This window comes from Pseudorca crassidens, chromosome 21 (genome assembly GCF_039906515.1).
Source record: "Pseudorca crassidens isolate mPseCra1 chromosome 21, mPseCra1.hap1, whole genome shotgun sequence".
NCBI lineage: Eukaryota > Metazoa > Chordata > Mammalia > Artiodactyla > Delphinidae > Pseudorca > Pseudorca crassidens.
In genome coordinates this window covers 20,507,817-20,528,032 of record NC_090316.1, presented here as the reverse complement: position 1 = coordinate 20,528,032, position 20,216 = coordinate 20,507,817, and the positions used below count along the sequence as shown (strand labels likewise).

The 20,216-nt window shown below is 35.2% G+C and overlaps 1 protein-coding gene across 1 annotated transcript in view; it reads right to left on the bottom strand.

Annotated features, from left to right (window-relative positions):
* Positions 1 to 5,783: 5,783 nt before the first annotated feature.
* VPS37A (VPS37A subunit of ESCRT-I) overlaps positions 5,784 to 20,216 on the bottom strand; it is a 38,846-nt gene continuing 24,413 nt past the window's right edge. Inside the window, exons 5-12 of the mRNA XM_067722074.1 lie at positions 18,022 to 18,247; positions 16,489 to 16,559; positions 13,782 to 13,909; positions 13,643 to 13,701; positions 13,496 to 13,564; positions 9,760 to 9,903; positions 7,925 to 8,005; positions 5,784 to 6,382 (exon numbers count right to left, since the gene is read on the bottom strand). Coding sequence (XP_067578175.1) covers positions 7,925 to 8,005; positions 9,760 to 9,903; positions 13,496 to 13,564; positions 13,643 to 13,701; positions 13,782 to 13,909; positions 16,489 to 16,559; positions 18,022 to 18,247 — 778 coding nt within the window. The 3' untranslated portion in view covers positions 5,784 to 6,382. The remainder of the gene's footprint in view (positions 6,383 to 7,924; positions 8,006 to 9,759; positions 9,904 to 13,495; positions 13,565 to 13,642; positions 13,702 to 13,781; positions 13,910 to 16,488; positions 16,560 to 18,021; positions 18,248 to 20,216) is intronic.

Genomic DNA, 20,216 nt, shown 5'->3' with positions numbered 1-20,216 from the left:
CTTACGGGATGCATCAAAAGCAATTCTAAGAGGGAAGTTCACAGCAATAAATGCCTACATTAAGAAGCAAGAAAGATCCCATATAAACATCCTAACTACGCCTTAGGGAACTAGAAAAAGAAGAGCTGAGCCTTAAGTTAGCAGAAGGAAATAGCAAAGATTAGAGCAGAAATAAATAGAGAGTGCGAAAACAACAGAAAAGATTAACCAAACTAAGACTTGGTTCTTTGAAAAGGTAAACCAAGGAAAAAAGAAAGGACCCAAATCAACAAAATTGTAAATGAAAAAGGAGACATTACAACTGATAGCACAGAAATAAAGAATTGTAAGAGGGTACTATGCAAAACTATATGCCAACAAACTGGACACCCTAGAAGAAATGCAAAATTCTTAGAAACATACTATCAAGAGTGAATCAGGACAAAATAGAAAGTCTGAATAGACCAATTATAGTAAAGAGATTGAATTAGTAATCAAAAATCTCTCACAGAGGAAAAGCCCAGGACCAGAGGGCTTCAACTGGTGAATTTCACAAAACATCTTAAGAAAAATTAATGCCAGTCTTTCCCAAAAAATTGAAGAGGAGGGAACACTCCCAAAACTCATTTTATGAAGCCAGCATCACTGATAGCAAAGCTGGAAAAGAACATTACCAAAAAAGGAAACTACAGACCAATATCCCTGATGAACAGAGATGTAAAAATTTGCAATAAAATACTAGCAAATTGAAATCAGCAGCACATTAAAAGGATCATTCACCATGATCAACTGGGATTTATACCTGGCATGCAAGGAAAAAATTATCTGATTAGATGCAGAAAAAGCATTTGACAAAGTTCAACATTCATTCATGATAAAAACTCTCAACAAATTAGGTATACAAGGAATATACTTCAACATAATAAAGGCCAAAAGGGATAAGCCCACAGGTAATATCATACTGTTGAAAGGCTGAAAGCTTTTCCACTAATTTCAGGAACAAGATAAGGGTGCCCACTCTGACCACTTCTACTCAACAAAGTAGACCACAAAGTAGACCAAAGTAGAAGGAAAAGAAACAAAAGGTATCAGAATTTGAAAGGAAGAAGTAAAACTGTCTCTGTATGTAGATGACATGTTTTTATACATAGAAAATTCTAAAGACTCCACGAAAAAAATCTGTTAGATCTAATTAACAAATTCAGTAAAGTTGTAGGATACAAAAGCAACATAAAAAGTCAATGGCATTTCTATATACTAACAATGAAATTATCTGAAAAAGAAGTAAAATGATCCCATTTACAAGAGCATCAAAAACAATAAAATACTTAGGAATAAACCTAACCAAGGAGGTGAAACATCTCTACTTTGAAAACTACAAGACACTGATGAAAGAAATCAAAGAAGACACAAATAAATGGAAAGGCATCCTGTGTTCATGGATTGGAAGAATATTGTTAAAATGATCATACTACCAAAAGCCATTTATACATTCAGTGCAATTCCCATCAAGATTCCAGTGGCATTTTTTAAAGTAGTAAAAACAATCCTAAAATTTATATGGGACCACAAAAGACACGGAATAACCAAAGCAATACTGAGAAAGGAGAACGAAGCGGGAGGCATCACACTTCCTGATTTCAAGCTATCCTATAAAGCTATAGTAATCGAAACAGTATGGTACTGGTATAAAAACAAATAGATCAATGGAACAAAATTATGAGCCCAGAAATGAACCCAAGCATATATGGTCAACTAATATTTGACAAGGGAACCAAGAATACTCAGTGGAGAAAAGATGGTCTCTTCCATAAATGGTGCTGCAAAAATTGGATAGTCATATGTAAAAGAATGAAATGACCACTATCTTATACCACTACCCAAAATGAACTCAAAATGATTAAGACCTAAATGTACAACCTGAAACCATGAAACTACTAGAAGAAAACAGAAAAAAGGCTCACCGGCATGTGTCCTGGCAGTGATTTTTGGATATGACATCTAAAGCACAAGCAACAAAATAAAAAATAAGTAAGTAGAACTACATCACATTAAAAAGCTTCTGCACAGCCAAAGAATAATCGACAAAGTGAAAAGACAACCTATGGAATGGAAAAACATATTTGCAAACCATATATCTGACAAGGGGTTAATATTCAAACTATATAAAGAACTCATACAATTCTACAGCAAAAAAAAAAAAATCCAATTAAAACATGGGTAAAAGACTTGAGTAGACATTTTTCTCAAAGAAGATATATAAAAGGGTCAACAGGTATATGAAAAGATGCTCAGCATCACTGGTCATTAGGGAAATGCAAATCAAAACCAAACCATAATGAGATATCACCTCACATCTGGTAGGATGGCCAACATCAAAAAGACAAGCAATACGAAATGCTGGTGATAATGTGAATTTAAGAGAACTCTTGTGTACTGTTAATGGGATCATAAACTGGTACAGCTACTATGGAAAACAGTACGGAGGACACTCAAAAAATTAAAAATAGAACTACCATATGATCCAGAAATTCTACTTGTGGGAATACAAAGTAAATGAAAACACTAATTCGAAAAGGTAATCTGTACCCCTTCATGTTCATAGCAGCATTATTTAAAATAGCCAAAACATGGAAACAACCTAACTGTCCACCAGCAGATGAATGAATAAAGAAGCACACACACCATGGAATAGTATTCAGACATAAAAAATGAGGAAATTCTGCCTTTTGCGACAATGAATGGGCCTTGAGGGCATTATGCTAAGTCAGAGAAAAACAAATACTGTATGATTTCACTTATATGTGTAATCTAAAACAAACAAACGAACAAACCAAAGTTAGAGAAAAAGAGATCAGATTTGTGGTTAACCTGAGGTGGAGGTGGGGTTGGGGAATTGGAGAAAGGTGGTCAAAAGGTACAAACTTTCTGTAGCAGGGAATACCTTGTTAATGATACTTAGGATAAGTTGTAATAGCTTTTGCATTTTTATAACATAACTCACTTCATACCACTCTTGTAGTTGATTATCAACTCTAGAAACTTCTTTGCCTCATGTTGAGGATGAGAGTTTAATTTCTTCCATTTGGCAGTATACATCTACAAAAATAAATAACAAATTAAAAAAAATAACACAGTAACTATAGCAAACAGAACTATGCATTTATTTTAAAAAGCAAATACTATAAATCTTTGATATTTTAAAATTTAGTTCTTTAATGTGAATGTTTTCCACATCAGACACAAAATTTTTTTTCAGCCCCACACCAAATATTTTACAAAACATAATTTAAGCATATGTTCATTTAGACTACTTATAAGTTAACCTAACACTGAAATTTATTTAAAAAAGGTTACCTTTATTGCTTATTAAAACTTTATTGTGCTGGACAGAGCCTTAAAAGAGCATGGCCAATCCAACAAGGCTAAAATCTCTAACAGTATATTCTCATTTTAAATCAAACATCGATCAAGGAACTGTTTTATTTAGAGCAGTTGGTTTAAACCAATGTAAAACTGACTCAAGACAGATTACTTCCCAACTAGTAATATTTAGCGCTCAAGTGATTTATTATTGATTTTCTGGAAAATTTAATAATATGAAGTAGGTAAGCATTTTGATCATGACTCAGCAGTCAACAAAGCAACTTTTTTAGAATAAAGGAAGGTGAAGAGAAGGGAAAACCTGGCATAGGTTTTTATTCTTTAAGAGCACATGATTAGTTTACTTTCCGTAAAAATGAATCTGAGCTGTCCTTCAATTTAAGCACATATGAATTATGATCAGACTTACCTGTCAATCTCTATTTCAATATAAATTTCCTAGTCTAGAATTATTCCTAGAAAATCTTCCAACTTTGAAACATTATGTTTAGCACGTATCACATTTATTCAGAAAACTTTCTTCTATTTTTGAGATGTTAGCCTTTAAATTTCTACCCGTGACAAACCCCTACTCTGAATTATCTAGTAACTCCTCAGCTTTTCTGTACTATTGTGACTTCCATCTAGTCTTCTATTATGTGTTAAAGTAAAATCAGAATCTGCTTTGGCAGGCTTTTTTTTCTTCCTCTGGCACTGTTTCTCCAATATAGCCAATTTTAAGAAGAAAATAATATATCCATAAGATTAAAGAAAAGTCACTAAAAGTTTTATTGTAGTAACAGAACCAAAATGCATACATATTCAAATGCAGACTATTGTCCGTCCTGGATGACTTATATGACCTATTATCTGACCTGATTTGTCGGTTAAATGTAGGTAATGATGATCAGACTCCTCTTATTAATGACTGGGTTGTAAGGAGGTTATCTAAAAAATTAATTTTAAAAGGAGAAACCAAGGTATGTTAACTGGTACAGAATGAAACTGGGATAGTTCAAGTTTAAAGAATAAAAAACATTGAGATGAATTACTTATGTGATTATGTAGAAGAGATCTACTATATAAGAAAATGACTTTTTTTTTTTTTTTTTTTTTTTGGTGAAGGAAAAGGTAGATAAGTACCTAAACATCTAGACCATGTTTGAGTCATCGTTGTATAGTATTTCCACAGCGCCTCATTCTTAGTAGGGGCTTAATAAAATTAGGAGATCAAATGAATTAATGGCTGTGGTTTGCTGGCCTCTTGTTCTGGGCTCAGCCTGGTTTCTCAGAAAGCTTCCTGATTGTTTGCAGAAGATTGGGACTACCGTGTCCTCCACTGTGGTGACTGCTGGGAAAGCTGAAGCTTCTGTGACCACTACAGTAAGGAAAGGTTCCTGAATACCCAGAAGACTGCCACAAATTTGCAACACTTACCTCAGTTATCTCATCTACACATCCAGAATAATAATACCTTCCTCGTCTGGTCATTTTGAAGATTAAATGGCATGCCCTTAGCACAGTACCAGGAAGACAGGTGATTAAAAAAAGTTAATTTCTTTACCCAAATTATATCTTTATAGTCCGTGTGAATACTTGCCCTTCCACACACATAGACTAAGTATTAAGTATTATTCAAGTCTAAGAAAATTTTGTTTTTCCTAAAGTTCTATTGCTAAAACATGTATAGAAAGAAGAATAAAGAAAAGAAAACACCTGTACCGTATGCTGGTGTTTGGAATGGCAATCATACTGTGATGAAGTTTAAATAAAAATTGTCATTAGGCTGTTCTGTGATCTGGATACTCTACCAAGCCTCAGATATCTAGTTCAAGATTTTCTACTTAATTAGCTTTCACAGCTACCCATAAAATATATTCATTCTGTAACGTAGTATAAAAGCAAACTGTTTAACACAGTACAAGTTAAAGCGAAAATCCAATTAAATTAATTAAAAACTAGACTGCCTAAAAATTAATATTAATTTATTATTAAAGCTTTTCTGTTATGAAAAGCTAACACAGTAAAGGTCAGAAAAATTCACTGACTTTTGTGTGTTTAAATTTACTATTTATTAACAAAAATATTGTTTTAAACTTCAACGTGAGGAACTTAGCATATCCTTATCTAACCACAAACCCAGCAGATACTTATATTTACAAAGTTAGCATAAGGCAACTCCCTGGTGGTCCAGTGGTTAGGACTCTGCGCTTTCACTGCTGAGGATGCGGGTTCAATCCCTGATTGGGGAACTAAGATCCTGCAAGCCGCGCGGTGTGGCCAAAAAAAAAAAAAAAAAAAAAAAGAGTTACTATGAAAGTTTATGTTGGACTATTTTAAATGAAACACAGTTTTTTCTATTAGGTAAAATATTTATTTACCTGTATTGCCTCTTAAGTGCAACTTTAATTTTAAAAATAAGACAACAATAAGTAAAAAACGCTGGTTTACTCTTTTGATTTATTGTATGAATTAAAAGTTACTTCCTTGAGACGGCACATTGGCAGGTTTGGTGTTTCCTGACACTGTGAATATTTAAAAACAAATTATTTCTGAAAGTTTTATCATACAGAAAGAAACAGGAAGAATAACAGTTTTTCTACAGTTGAAATGGTAATTTTTCAAAAAAGGTTGAGAGGAAAAAATCGAAACCATTCTTGATAAAGCAATGAGGCAGTTTCAAATTAAAATTACAAATTTAAAGGAAGTAATTTTATAAAATATTGAAACTAGTTAAAATTACATGCATAGGTATTTAATCAATAGTAAGAGAGGAACAGCAGTGGAACTTAAATATGATAGGATTTATCAACAACAAATAAACATTTTTAGTGCAAATAGTGCAGAAAAATTTCTCAAAGCAAAGATCATAGCAATCATTCTAATCTGTACAAAATCAGTCTCAGTTCTGTATACAATCTATATAGTGTATCTATGAATTCAGCCACTGTAATGAAATGCCAATTTGCAAATCATAAATATAAATGTGCTTAGTCTTGTGTCCCATTCCTCTCTTGGCAGTTCATGTTTTCAGGAAAATCTGAAAAGAAAAGAAAATCAAAACCTAAGATTTAATTTAAGATGATAAATTAAGATTTACCTAGAAGAAGATAATCTGACTATGAGGGAAAAGAGGTAGGGAAAGGATTCTAGCATGCTCATGTCAGTAAGCAATTACTCAGTGCCCACTTACTTCTCAACCTTGAGAAATGCATAGTTGATATTAAAAATCAACCCTTACCCTCAGGGATTGACAGTCTGATTTGTAAAATAAAACAATTCAATGTTGCTACTAATGTTAAGGAGAACTAGATTGAGAAAAGGGGCAGAGAGTTTGAATGGGGGTTGAGAAACGCCTGTCACTTCCCTCCCTGTAGCCTGATCCCTTTTAAGGGAACCTCCCATGCTCCCTTCTCAAAGTCTACTCCTTTAGCCCAGCAGAGCGGGCAGATGAACACAGGACACCAATCTCTAGGTCAAACTGCTGAGGTCAGGATGCACACTGTCTATGCAGGGCCAGTCTCTTTCCCTGAATTTGTGGTGAGACCCTTGTCAGTCTCCACTGGCTGTTTGGACTGTCATGATATGATCAAGCCTGTGGGTAGCAAAGAAAGCTCTCTGAAGAGCAAGTGAGAAAGCACATGGGAGTGAGAGACAGAAAAGAAGAGAGATGCAAAAATGAAAAACAAGCAGTCGTGGGAAGGGTCTAAGAGGAGCTGCTTTGGTTACTGATGGCCTCATGTCGTGTTTTCACTCCCAGGTGACTGAGGTGTACTTTTCTGCATTTTGGCTCTGTTTCCCTGCGTTATCCAGTAACACAAGCTTTTAAAGTTGTTGAGGTGGGAGCTAGTCTTTGCCACCAGGTCATTCCTAAAACAAGATGGAGAGGAAAACAGAAGAGTGTCCTGAGATCAGGTGAGAGCATGAACAAAGATATGGTGGTAGAAAAAACAACATGACATGAGAGAACATAAGGGGAAAATGGAAAATTAAAATGGATGATCTAAAATATAAGCGAGAGAAATTTGGCATTTCTCATCCCTAGGGGTTCATTGCAGGTCCTGGAGCAGAGAGATGTTATCACAGAGTGGTATTTTAGGAAGATCATTCTGTCAGTGCTGAGCAGGAAGGAGAAACCCTAAAGTCAGAGGACTGGTCAGAAAGTTATTGGAATAATCCTGATGTGAGATGGAAAAGAGACAGAGCAGAAATTCATTTTAAAGGAAGAAATGACAAAAGAGACTACTGAGGAATATGTCAACTAATATGGTATACTCCCCACACCAGCTGAGAGAAAGGAACTAATTACAGTTTAAACTCTACATAAGTAGCTATCAAATACTGAAAAAAAATTCATTTAAGCCAATATCATACTGAGAAAATATGCAAACAATTTCTACTGGTTATATGCTTAGGCATAAAACATTATGCTTAATATAAAGTATTCTACATGTTATATAGCACAATAGCTATAACGACAGTATTATGCTTAAAGCTGGCTGAACAAACACTAGTAAGAACACTTCATTAAAAATAGCCATGCAATAGCCTGAAGACTCAAACCTTCTAGAATACAATTTACCTATAGTGGAGCATGAAATTGGCTGTGCATTGCTATCACTTGTTGAAGTTTTTCTTCCTTGGCTCTTCTACAGTGGCAAATCTAGAAGACAAATTATTTAAAATACCAGTCACTTCTCCAGTAATCTTCCTACTACTAGCTAAATTTGACAGAATTCTAAGTAAGAATCTTTTAACTTGTTGACATTATTTAAACTGTCGATGTCTGAGGTAGAGCAGAATTTAAGAATCAAAAAGAAAAAAATTTTAATTTTGTTTGGAAGATAATCTTTGTAAACTTCCAGAATGTAAAACGCACTCTGATCCTTTATACCAGTTCTCTGATTATATAATTTCAAATATCTGTGTTTTAAAAATATGAAAATAAATCCTACTGTTGTTACCCAGGAAGCTTAACAAATAAAAACTTCGGGGCTTCCCTGGTGGCACTGTGGTTAAGAATCCGCCTGCCAATGTAGGGGACACAGGTTTGAGCCCTGGTCCGGGAAGATCCCACGTGCCGCGGAGCAACTAAGCCCGTGAACCACAACTACTGAGCCTGAGCTCTAGAGCCCATGACCCACAACTACTGAAGCCTGCGTGCCTAGAGCCCGTGCTCCGCAACAAAGAGTAGCCCCACTTGCCACAACTAGAGAAAGCCTCCGCACAGCAATGAAGACCCAACGCAGCTAAAAATAAATCAATTAAAACAAAAACAAAAAAAACTTCAAGATACAGTTAAATAGTACCGAAGAAAAATGGACCCAAAATCGACGCTTCACTAATGCTATAACCATAGTCATTAATATCTCTGTACTTCAAATTTTCTCATGGAAAACGGGGATAATAAAATCTGCCACACTTTCCTTAACAGTTCATATATATATATATATATATATATATATGGCACACCTGTTTTATAACGTTTATTAACAAAAGGTTATTTTAAAACTGTGATATTTCAGAGAAATTAGGTAAATATTTAGGACTCTATCAAAGGACAAGATACTGCTAAGCAGACTTAAAATTTTTTTCTTTAAATATAATGAAGGGCTTCCCTGGTGGCGCAGTGGTTGAGAGTCTGCCTGCGGATGCAGGGGACGCGGGTTTGTGCCCCGTTCCGGGAGGATCCCACATGCCGGAGCGGCTGGGCCCGTGAGCCATGGCCACTGAGCCTGCGCGTCCGGAGCCTGTGCTCCACAACAGGAGAGGCCACAACAGTGAGAGGCCCGCGTACCACAAAAAAAAAAAAAAAAAAAAAATATATATATATATATATATATAAATAAAATGGAAATACTAGAACAGAAATTATCCCCAGAATGTTCTCAGTAATATTAAAAACAAAAAAATTTTAAAAATCTGTATAGGGAATTCCCTGGTGGTGCAGCTGTTAGGACTCGGCACTTTCACAGTAGTGGCCTGGGTTCAAACCCTGGTCAGTGAACTAAGATCCTGCAAGCCGTGCGGCACAGCCAAACAAACAAACAAACAAACAAAAACACTATATAGGTTATTCTCTTTTTAAACAACTTGTGAAACAGGTTATTCAGGAGTATATTACATCTATTAAGACTAGACTTAAGCTAATTTACTAGCTTTACTACAGAACGATACAGATACTATCATTTCTGAAACAGAACCATTATGTGATTTACCTGCTTGTGTACTCACAACAAGCAGGTTTAAAGTGATAGCAGGATGTTGCTATCATTCTCAATAGAGGCTCTTCAGTTTCCTCTCACGGCACTCAAAACTCCAGCTCAGTAATGTGCTAAGGTTTTTTTTACTCATGAATATACATAAGTTATTTGATATTACGCTGTCACTTGTCCTCAACTGAAGAGTATTACATACTGTTCTCTTTTCCATGAAGCTACTGAGAAAATCATCTATATCAGTTTTTCCCTCCAAGAAATCTTCTGCAATATTATCAGAGTCTTCCTCAGCTTCATGTGCAGCTACTTTCAATCTTGCCTGTAGGGCACTTGCACTACAGCTCTGAAAAAGAAAATCAAGTATATTAGTTTCTAATGCTCAGAAAAACTCCTTAGAGGGAAGGAAAATGGAGTAGAGGTAGAGGTAGGGAGAAGCAATTCATTATGTGCCTTACAAAGCTTCTTTTTGAGGAAATCTGGTCCCATCTAAGTCCTTACCCTTTTAGATATGAGATGGCTACCTAACACAATAGAAACCAATGCATTGCCTGCAAGCTATTGAGTGAGAGAGACTGGGCAGATCACTGTCCTCTCTTGGGAATTTAGGAATCAGATCATTGTGGTAGGCACCCTCTAAGATGATCCCCAATGATCCTCCTCTCCTGGTATTCCTGCTCTTGTATAATCCCCTCCCCTTGAGTGTGGTCTGGACCTAGTGACCTGCTTCTAATGAACAGAATATGGCAAAGGTGATTAAATTTAACCAAAGTGGTGAAGGACACCGAAAACTACAAAACATTGCTGAAAGAAATTAAAGAAGACATAAATAAATAGAAATAAGTAGAAAGACACCCTGTGTTCATGGATCAGAAGACTTAATACTGTTAAGACAATACTACCCAAAGTGATCTCCAGAGTCTATGTAATCCCTATCAAAATGTCAACAGCATTTTTTGCAGAAATAGAAAAATTCACCCTAAAATTCAGAGAATCTCAAGAGACCCCCAAATAGTCAAAACGATCTTGAAAAAGAACAAAGTTGGAGGATTCATACTTACTGATTTCAAAACTTACTATAAAGCTACAGTAATCAAAATAGTATGGTACTGGCAATCAGAAGAGACATATAGATCAATCAAATAACAAACACTCATACATATGGCCAAATATTTTCAAAAGTGTGCCGAGACCATTCAATCGGGAAAGGACAGTCTTGGACAACTATTGCTAGGAAAACTGGATATCCATGTTCAGAATTAAGTTGCACCCTTACCTTACCTCATACACAAAATTTAACTCAAAATGGATTAAAGATCTAAATGTCGGAACTAAAACTGTTTTTATTAATAGTCATCCTAGTGGGTGTGAGATGGTATCTCATTGTGATACATCACATACAGGTATATATAGAAATACACCATTTTTAATCACCTTTACCTACACTGGTTATCTATCCTTACAAGTCTCGCTCACACAATGTTATTTTGCTTATTAGTGTAAGGTTAAGCATCTTCTCAAATGTTTCCATTTACTTACTCATTAAATATTTATTGAGTATGTACCATGTGCCAAGCACTGGACCAAGGTATTGGGTATACAGGGGGAAAAAAAACAGGACAGGTTCCTGCACTAATGGCACCAAGTCTAGTGAAGTGGTTTCCATACTTTAGAGTATAGAAGAGTCATCATCTTCAGAGATTCTGAGTGAGCACATCTATAGAGACAATCCTAGGAATCAAGGATTTTTTTAAACATTTCAAGAAGTCAGAATAATTGCTATATCAGAATGTTTATTGGACCTTCATATTTCTCCTTTTGTGAGTTTCCTGTTCTTCCCTTTGCCTGTATGTAAGGTTTCTTTATGGACCATTGGCATTAATATTTGTTATATCTGCTACAAATATTTGTCCCCTTTACTTCACTTTTGATTTTATGATCTTCAATGTATACAAAGTTTAAATTTATATATAGCTTAAATCATCAGATTTTATTTTACGCTTCTGCCTATTGTCATAATGCTTAGAAAGGATTTTCCCATCATAATCCTAAAAAAAAAACTAGCGATAGTTGTCTCTCATAATTTTATGGTTTCCACCTAAACAGTTACTCTATCTAGAGTATCCTTCTGTGTATGCTATGATATAGGGATCTAACTTTTTTCTAAATGGACTGCCTTTATTAAATTCTCATTTTTTTCTAACCAATTACTCATGTATATGTCTGTTTCTGAACTGCAGAATCTGTTCCATAGAACTATTTTTTGCTTCCTACAAGGCTACTCTACTGTTTTAAATAAAGAGTTTTTATAGTATATGTTGGTATTGGGAAAGGGTTTCTTTTTGCTCAAGCTCTTCTTGACTAGTTTAACCTGTTTAGTTTTTCAGAAGAACTTTAGAATAAATCTGTTTAAATTAAAAAAAATACTCTTGGGATTTTGATTGGAAGTATAGAAGATTTTTAAGTTATTTTGGGAAGAATGAAATCTTTATAATACTGTATCTTTCAGTCCATGAATATTCTGTTACTCTATTTCTTCAAGTCTTCTTTTGTGTCATTCAGTAAAGTTTCCTAACTTACTTCATTGGATTCAGTTCTAAATTTTTTACAGTTTTGTTTATATTGTAAATGAGTTTTTTTCTTCTACTTCATTTTGCACTGGTAGTTGCGAGATATCTAGAAGAAAACCTCAATTTGCTAGGATTTTTACTTGTTTGGTTTTGGTTAACAACCGTTTCATCTTTTCTTTTACATTATACCTCTTTTCCTTTTCTTGTCTTCTTACAGTGGCCAGAACCTCCCAAGCAATGTTAAATAGCAGTGATACTGGGGCATCACTGTCTCATTCCTAACATTAAAGGGATCCTGGAAATGTTGAGTCATTAGGTATGATGTTTGCTGTTGGTTTCCTTATTAAATTAAGGAATTAATTTTATCTTAGTTTACTAAGAGTTTGTCTAAGGAATGATGCTGATTATTGTGAACAGCTTCTTCAGCATCTACTAAGCTTTAATAAGCATCTAAAGGTATTTTAGTTGACTCTGTCAGATTTTCCAGTTAAGTGAGGGAGGACTGCTTACATGTGACTCCTGACTCTGATACTTTCTATTTACATGACCTCAGGGATGTTATTTAATATCCATGTGCCTCACTTTCCTCATCTGCAAAATGGATAAACAGTAACAACATCTACCTCATAGGGTTTGGGGTGGAATAATGGGCAATATATGTAAATAGCTTAGTGCAATGCAAAAGATTATAAATTTATATTCTCCTTTACCATCATTTTTTTTTTTGCTGTTGTCTTATTTCTATTTTATGTTTTACTAAATTGGCTTTACCTTCTAGAATTCCTGATTTTAAAGGAAACAGAATATTATGATTGGGTTATTGACATTTAATTTTTTAAATGATTTTTGCCCTTTTTATTTTTAAAGATTTGTTTTTTTAGGAACATGGGTTGAATTTTATGAAGTTTTTGATTTTTCACATATTTCTAGCATAAAATCTATTATTTGTGGTGAATTATACTTTATACTTTTTATATATTATATTTTTCAATTTGCTAACTTTTCATTTAAGATACTTGTATATAGGCTTACAAGTAGTCTAAAATTAAAATTTTTCTTGGTAGCTTTTATTAGAAGAGTTAAACTGCCTTTATAATAACTCTCCCAGAAGAGTTCTTTATGGGGCTTTTTATATTTTTCTATTTTGGAACCAAATGACCTTGCATGAGCACAACTGATTTACAATGGCTTATAACTGACAGCTGTTCATCTGCATAACTTAGAGCTGTTTATCATGACTTATAAACAGATAAGATAAACTCAGATACCTAATAAATGCTTTCTGGTAATAATGAATTTAAGAATGTGGCACATGCACATTAAGATTAAAAATTCTTATGGTAAAAGAAAAGAGCTAAACAATCTTACCTCGCTAAGTTCATGCTGCCTTTGCATCTTCTTTTCAAAAGTTGATTTCATTTGTGTAAGTAATTCATACTAAAAGAGAAAATTAAAATGCTATTTAATTCTATTTTAAAATTGTACGGATTTCTTAAAAAATGATATCTAACTCACCTTATCTAAAACAGTTTGCCTTTTGGCTTCCAAGCTGGGCTCCAAAAGGAGATTTTTTCCTGTAACATAAATTTTTAGTTTATTGCTAGGTAAGGATCACATTTTTCTTAGGAAATTTGATAAGTAAGGAAAGACATACTTGCTAGCTCCTCAATACTTTTCATTAAGTCATCCTTGTCAGTAATAATTTGTTTTAGTTGAGGCAAAGTCAGAAACTGTTCTAGTAATACCTCCTCTTGGTCATTCATATCTGTAAGTTGTGATACACTAGAAACACAAGAGAAAAAAATGTTAATGAATATCAGTCATCTAGTTTTTTTCCATAATAAATATTCATCATTTTTCAGTTTTACTCAGCTGATAGAGTTCTAAATAATTTTTGACATATATATTTTTATATAGACACAGAAGAAGGCAAATTATAACCTTAAAAGCAAATAAAACATCAATCACAATAGAACAAAAAGCACTCTAAATACAGTACAGTGTCAAGTCACTACAGGACTATGAAGACGAGGGTTTATGAACAGCCCTAATAACCTACCAATTTTAACCTCTGAGCCTATTTACCTAATAGGTATGTGGCTGTCACAATAAATGATACATGTATATGTGTCTGTGTACATATAGTCATAAAAATGTTTTTAAAAAGCAATCGTGGAAGGCCAATCCCAGAACAAAAATCATATCCAGAGAGTGAAAGAGGGAACTGGATGGGTGGGATAGGGAGGGAGGGAAACCTTTCTGAACCTATCTTTCAGTTTTGACTACATATAGATCCATATAAATGCATTATATAATTAAAAAACAAAATTAAAAAAGAAAAAGCAGTCTCTAAAATTCAAAGCAAATGGAAATAAATGAACCTGTTTTTTTTCCCCTAAGTTATATAATCATCCAGAGAAATTTTACTGAAAAGACTTTAAAAAATAGTATTTGGCTGTACATCTCTGGTGTGCTATATGCTAAAGACAAAAGAAGTGTAAAAAACAAAACAAATAAACAAAAACTTATCCTGCTTTCAATAATCACTACTGATATTGTTATTTTATTAGTATTGTTATTTTGAAAAAGAACAAGTGCCTTTCAGAGAAATGGCTGGCTTCAGGTCAGGGAAAAAAAAATGTTCATGTTGAGCCCATGACATCTTTGTTTTGCCAGAATTTCCTATTGACTAAAGATAGAACTGTTTAAGCAGCAAAAAGAATAATGTTTGAAATGGACTGAAACACAAATTTCTTTTTTAATTTATGAGTTTATAACAACTCAAAAACAACTATAAAAAAACAAAAAAAACCTCACCTATCAGAACTTTTGCAGCTAGCTTATGCATCAACTCATTATTCTCAAAATCAATAAATTAAGAGGAAAAAATCAAGCATACATCTTGTCTTTCTGTATGAAGTATATTTCAATATAACTAAACTTTCCTTTTCTATGAAGGAAAGTCTTCATAGACTTCTGGCTAATTCTGGCAGTAGGAAATCACATTTGCAATCCTTAATGAAATAATGCACAGTCAGTGATTTCAAGTGTTTCAACCTGTTTCAATCCTAATGTCACTAAAAATAAGGCAACCAGACATCACTGCTGCCGTATGTGATGTAATAGGAAATATGCACTAACTATGATGTAAATATTCTTGCCAAAAGAATTAAACCTAAATTTTTTCCCCCAGTTTTCTTGAGACATTGTCTAAGTTTAAGGTGTACAATGTAATGATTTGATAAAAAAAATTGAACCTACATCTAATCAAAACTCTGTTATCTAGCCACCAGTAGAAGGAAATATGAGAAACAGAGGAACACCCTCAATGGAACCACAAGGATGCAATCAGGCAACAACAGGGTATGGGAAATTCTATAGGACAAATAACCAGTTTCTTACATAAATATTTAATAATATGTGTATAATTTACTCTATATGTGTTTATTTGTGTATGTATATATTTGTATGTATATGTATGCATGCATGTGTGTATATGTTTGTGTGTATATGTACATACATATTAATAAACGTGGGAGAAATGGTTCATGATTAAAAGAACTATAAAAGATAACAGTATTCAAATGCAATAGGTAGATATTATTTTGAACCCTGATTCAAATAAACTACCAACCAAAAGATTTAATTATTAAGACCCTGGGGAAATAAGATAATATCAAAGAATTAAAGAATGAGCATTCATATTGTGAGGTATGATGATGATGTGGATTGGGATTATGGCAAAGAAAAGGTCTTTACCTGGTGGAGAAATATAGTGAAGAACTTATAGGTAAAAATAACAGAATATTTGGGATTTGGTTTAAAATAATCCTGACCTATACCCATACTTCTGAAAAAAGCTGGAAGATGGCAAAGAGGTTCACCTTTTTGTATTTTTGACGTTTTCGTAATAATGTTTTTAAAGGGAAGGAAGAAAGGAAAGGAGGAGGAGAATGCTCTATAACACGGCAACAATAACAGCCCCTACCTTCACGGGTTGCTGCAAGCATTACTCCGTGTATGACTGCTTTAATGTGTACGTGGCTGCATGTAAACTTCATTAATTATTAGCAGAGAATAACACATCACCACTTCCTGCAAGTGACTGTAAAACACTGTATCAAATAAAGCTAAACCTTTTTTAACTGTAGGATTTCTCACAGACCAGTAACTCAATAAATATAACCTACAAGACATACGACTGATTCATAGAACTTTCCCACTAAGACAACCACAATATAGGAAGAGTGATGACTTAAAAGGTTTTTTTAACTTAATATGGATATGAAAATGATGATGTGGTTTCTATTTACAAATTAAATAGACAACAAACACCAATGTTACTCTCCTAGTTTTTTTACCTTAGTTCTGAGAGTTCTGGAAATACATCAGGGATATCAGGCATCTTGTAACCAAAACCATTTTGGCTTATCTAAAGAGAGTGTGAAATGGTGTTAAATTTCAGCCATCTTTTTGACTGCTCCTATTTGGTTATAAAAGTAATTTTTAATGTACTGCGTCCCATAACTGTTTTCATTATCACACTTAATCTTTGCACTTCACATTGTCCTTACCCTCCCCCCCTTCTTTCTTCACTGTTTTTTCAGTGTATCTTTATACATATAGCGTTACTTTTTTTTTTTTAATGGGGATCACGTGAGTACCTGTGTTTAGCCCTTGGACAAGTATACGGTTGTAAAATAAATCTCCTAAGTGTATCTGTGACATATGTGGAGAATTATCTCTGGGTTTCATTGATGTATATGAATGTTTGTCTCGAAGTGAAAGGCATTAAGTATAGAAAAATTAGTAAGTTGGCAAAAATCTGAATAGTTACCTAAGTTCCATGAGAGAGTAGGGTAGATAAGGAATAGAGTATACATTGTTTGAATATAGATGACATTTTAAAATCAAGGACCCATGAAAAGTTCTCTTGTAATTTTATTTATACTAATTATAATTTGTTCATAATATTCATTAATACAATGATGAAAGGTTTTGGAAAAATGAAGTCCACTTGGGTCTATATTCTAATGGGTCTATATTCTAAATTATTACAAACACTGAAATTAGTAAAGTTGATTATGATAATTTTTTAATATTTGAGTATTACTATGGGTGATATTCACTAAGGGTTAAAAATGAAGGTTTTAAAATCCCTTTAATATGTTTAATGCACAGTCTCTCCCTCAGTAACGTCCCACATGGCAGCAGATACCAGCTTAACTTAAGAACACACAATTTTTTACACGAATGAGACACTGAATTAAAAGTCCTCAGTATGCTAGAGCAGACCCTCCATAAGCTGATACATGCTTCTCCTATATGATCCTTCTCTTATCTTTGCCTGTGTCCTACATGACAACCAGAGGGCTCTATAACAGGCAGCTTCACAAATATGCCATCTGGTTTATGCTCCCAAATCTTTGTCAATGCTGTTGCCTCTTCACAGAATTGCCTTATGTGACCCCTTATCATCCTGGCAAATTCATTACCATCTATCAAAATTTGGCCCCAAGTGTGAATCCATTCATTCATCTGCCTCATTTTGAATGAGCACCTACTATATGCATCAGGCATGCTTTGAGGCACCAAGGATAAAGTGGTTTAAGAAAAAGAATTGCATCTTTTATAAAGTTATCTTTCTAGCTCTACGATGGTCCCTGGGAGCACTGACTATTCCCTTAACTGTGTCTTTGCCATAGCTCTAGACTATCTCTTCTACTTACAATTATTTAATTATTTGCTGGTTACCTCTTTGAAATTGTTACTTAAGTTGAAAATGTGATTTAATCTTTTTATCTTTTGTGCCATGGTGGCTGGCACACTGGAGAGATATAATGTTTGTTGACTGAATATTTCAAGGGTACAAACTACAGATATCTGATACCAACCGGTGCTGAAGTGTCTGTTGTGGGAACAGGCAGTGGCAGATTTGAAAGGACACCAAATGAAGGAGCAGCAGGTTTGGCTGCTGTATGACTTGTCGCTGAAGAAGAAACAGTGTCAGCAACAGATAAAGAACTGACAGTCCTGGTAGCTTCTTGTGGGGGATATGGAGGAAGAAATGGAAAACCCGGAGAAGCACAAGGAGGCGTCCCACCCGCTTTACTGTACAGGCTAAAGAGAAAGACGAAAAACATGAGGTTAGATTTTAGGGTTAAGTTGGTAAAAGTATTCCTAAATTGTTCTAAATAACAGTGGTTATGCAGTACAGATGGCAGGTGCCATTAGTTATTATAATTATATAAGTGAATCAGATATTATATAAATTGATAAAATATGAACACCCCTCAAGAGAAAATTTTCGTTTCTTTCCATGAAAAAGAAAAATGTTTTAGAAAATATACAATTCAACTGGTCACACTGGAAATGAACAGAATGCTCAAAACTCAAATATGGCCTTTCTGCTGGCATCAATGAGTATCTTCATAGAAGAAATGGAGAACATTTAAGTCCAGGAAATGTATTCAAGTGTAGCTTGAATAAATTCGTAGCTTTCATTATATCTGGCAAAATCTGACTGCAAGTCAAGACTGCTTTTCTGGAAAATTTCAAAGAAAAATTAAATATATAGATGAGCTGCTAAAAATGTTAAAACATAAAAAAGATGCATATAAAAACTATGTATATATTAGAAGAAGCGGCACAGCAGTATGTACTCAAGATATAATCAGAAAATAATTTATTTTTGCAAGGTAATAAATATTGGGTTCTGGATCAAGATGGTGACATAGGAAGATCCTAAATTCACCTTCTCCCACAGAAATACTGAATCAACAGCTACATAGGGAACAATTTCCTCTGAAAAAAACCCTAAAAACTAGCTGAGCAGCTCCTACACGTTGGGCAAACAAGAAGAAAATGACATCTAAGCTGGTAGGAGAAGCTGAGACACAATCTCACCATAAACCCCACCCTCAGCAGGACAACCCACAAGCTGGAGAAAACTCAAAACCCAGAGCTTTTCCCTGGGGAGTTAAGGGTTGAGTTTGAACCTGAGAGACAAGCCCCCAAAACATCGAGCTCTGAAGGCCAAAAGAGCTCATGTCCCCGAGACGCGAACTAAGAAACAATTCTTACAGGGCTGGTACTCTTGGACTCCCCTGCCTCAGGGCCAAATGCAGAAGAGGACCTGACTTAATGTGAAAGAGGCTCACTTGCCAATCTTAAAGCATCAGCTCCAGGCAGCAGGCATCTAACTTAACACACAGCTAGGGGTCCGCTGGGATACTTTCTGGGGATGGTGGCTGGTGGGCGACATCTTGTTTCCCATCTGCTGTGCTCCAGAGACCCAGTACCACCCAGAGGGAGCTCCTATATGCATCTGGTGCTCTGGTTTCTGCAGCTCCTGCCCAAGGAACATCCCTTGATTGCTTGACTCTGGATGCCAGGCAGGCTAATGTTCCTGTGTCCCTCAGGATTGTAACCATCAGAGAGAAGGTTCTTGGTAGACTATGACCCCCCAGGACACTGCATAGACAGCAGACAGAAGCAACCCCCAGTCTTTCTGTGAAAGAGGCCTATGTGCTTGTCCAGGGGCTTTGACATCGAGGCACCCATGGAGATGCTCTCAGGGAATGGAGGCCAGTGGACGTCATCTCCGCACTCTCCCTCTGCCTCACTCCAGCTCACCAGTATCTTAGAGAAAGGAGCTTATACCCTTGTTTTTGCAGTGGCAACCAGAGGACACAACATTGTCTGAATCTGACAGCCAGCGGGGCTCACACTCACAGAAATGGAGAACAAGTTCTTAATCAGCTACCCCCCCAGGGGAACAGCATGAGACAACAGGAGCTCAGTCTTTCTGCTGAAGGAGGCCTATTAGCTTATTATCATAGCTATAGCCTGAGGGGCAGGCTTCTAATTAAACACAACTCTAAGGACTGAATGTAATCCTTCCATAGACTCCAGAGGGCGGGCTCTACTATCTTTGTGCTCTCCTCTGCATGTTCCGGAACGCCAGCACGTCTTGCAGGGGAGATCTTACGTGTGTTTGGTGTCCCAGTTTTGTATTTGGTGCTCTGGTTTTTGTGGCTGCCAACCAGGGAATGCCCCTTACTTACCTGGCTCTGGTGGCCAGGGGGGC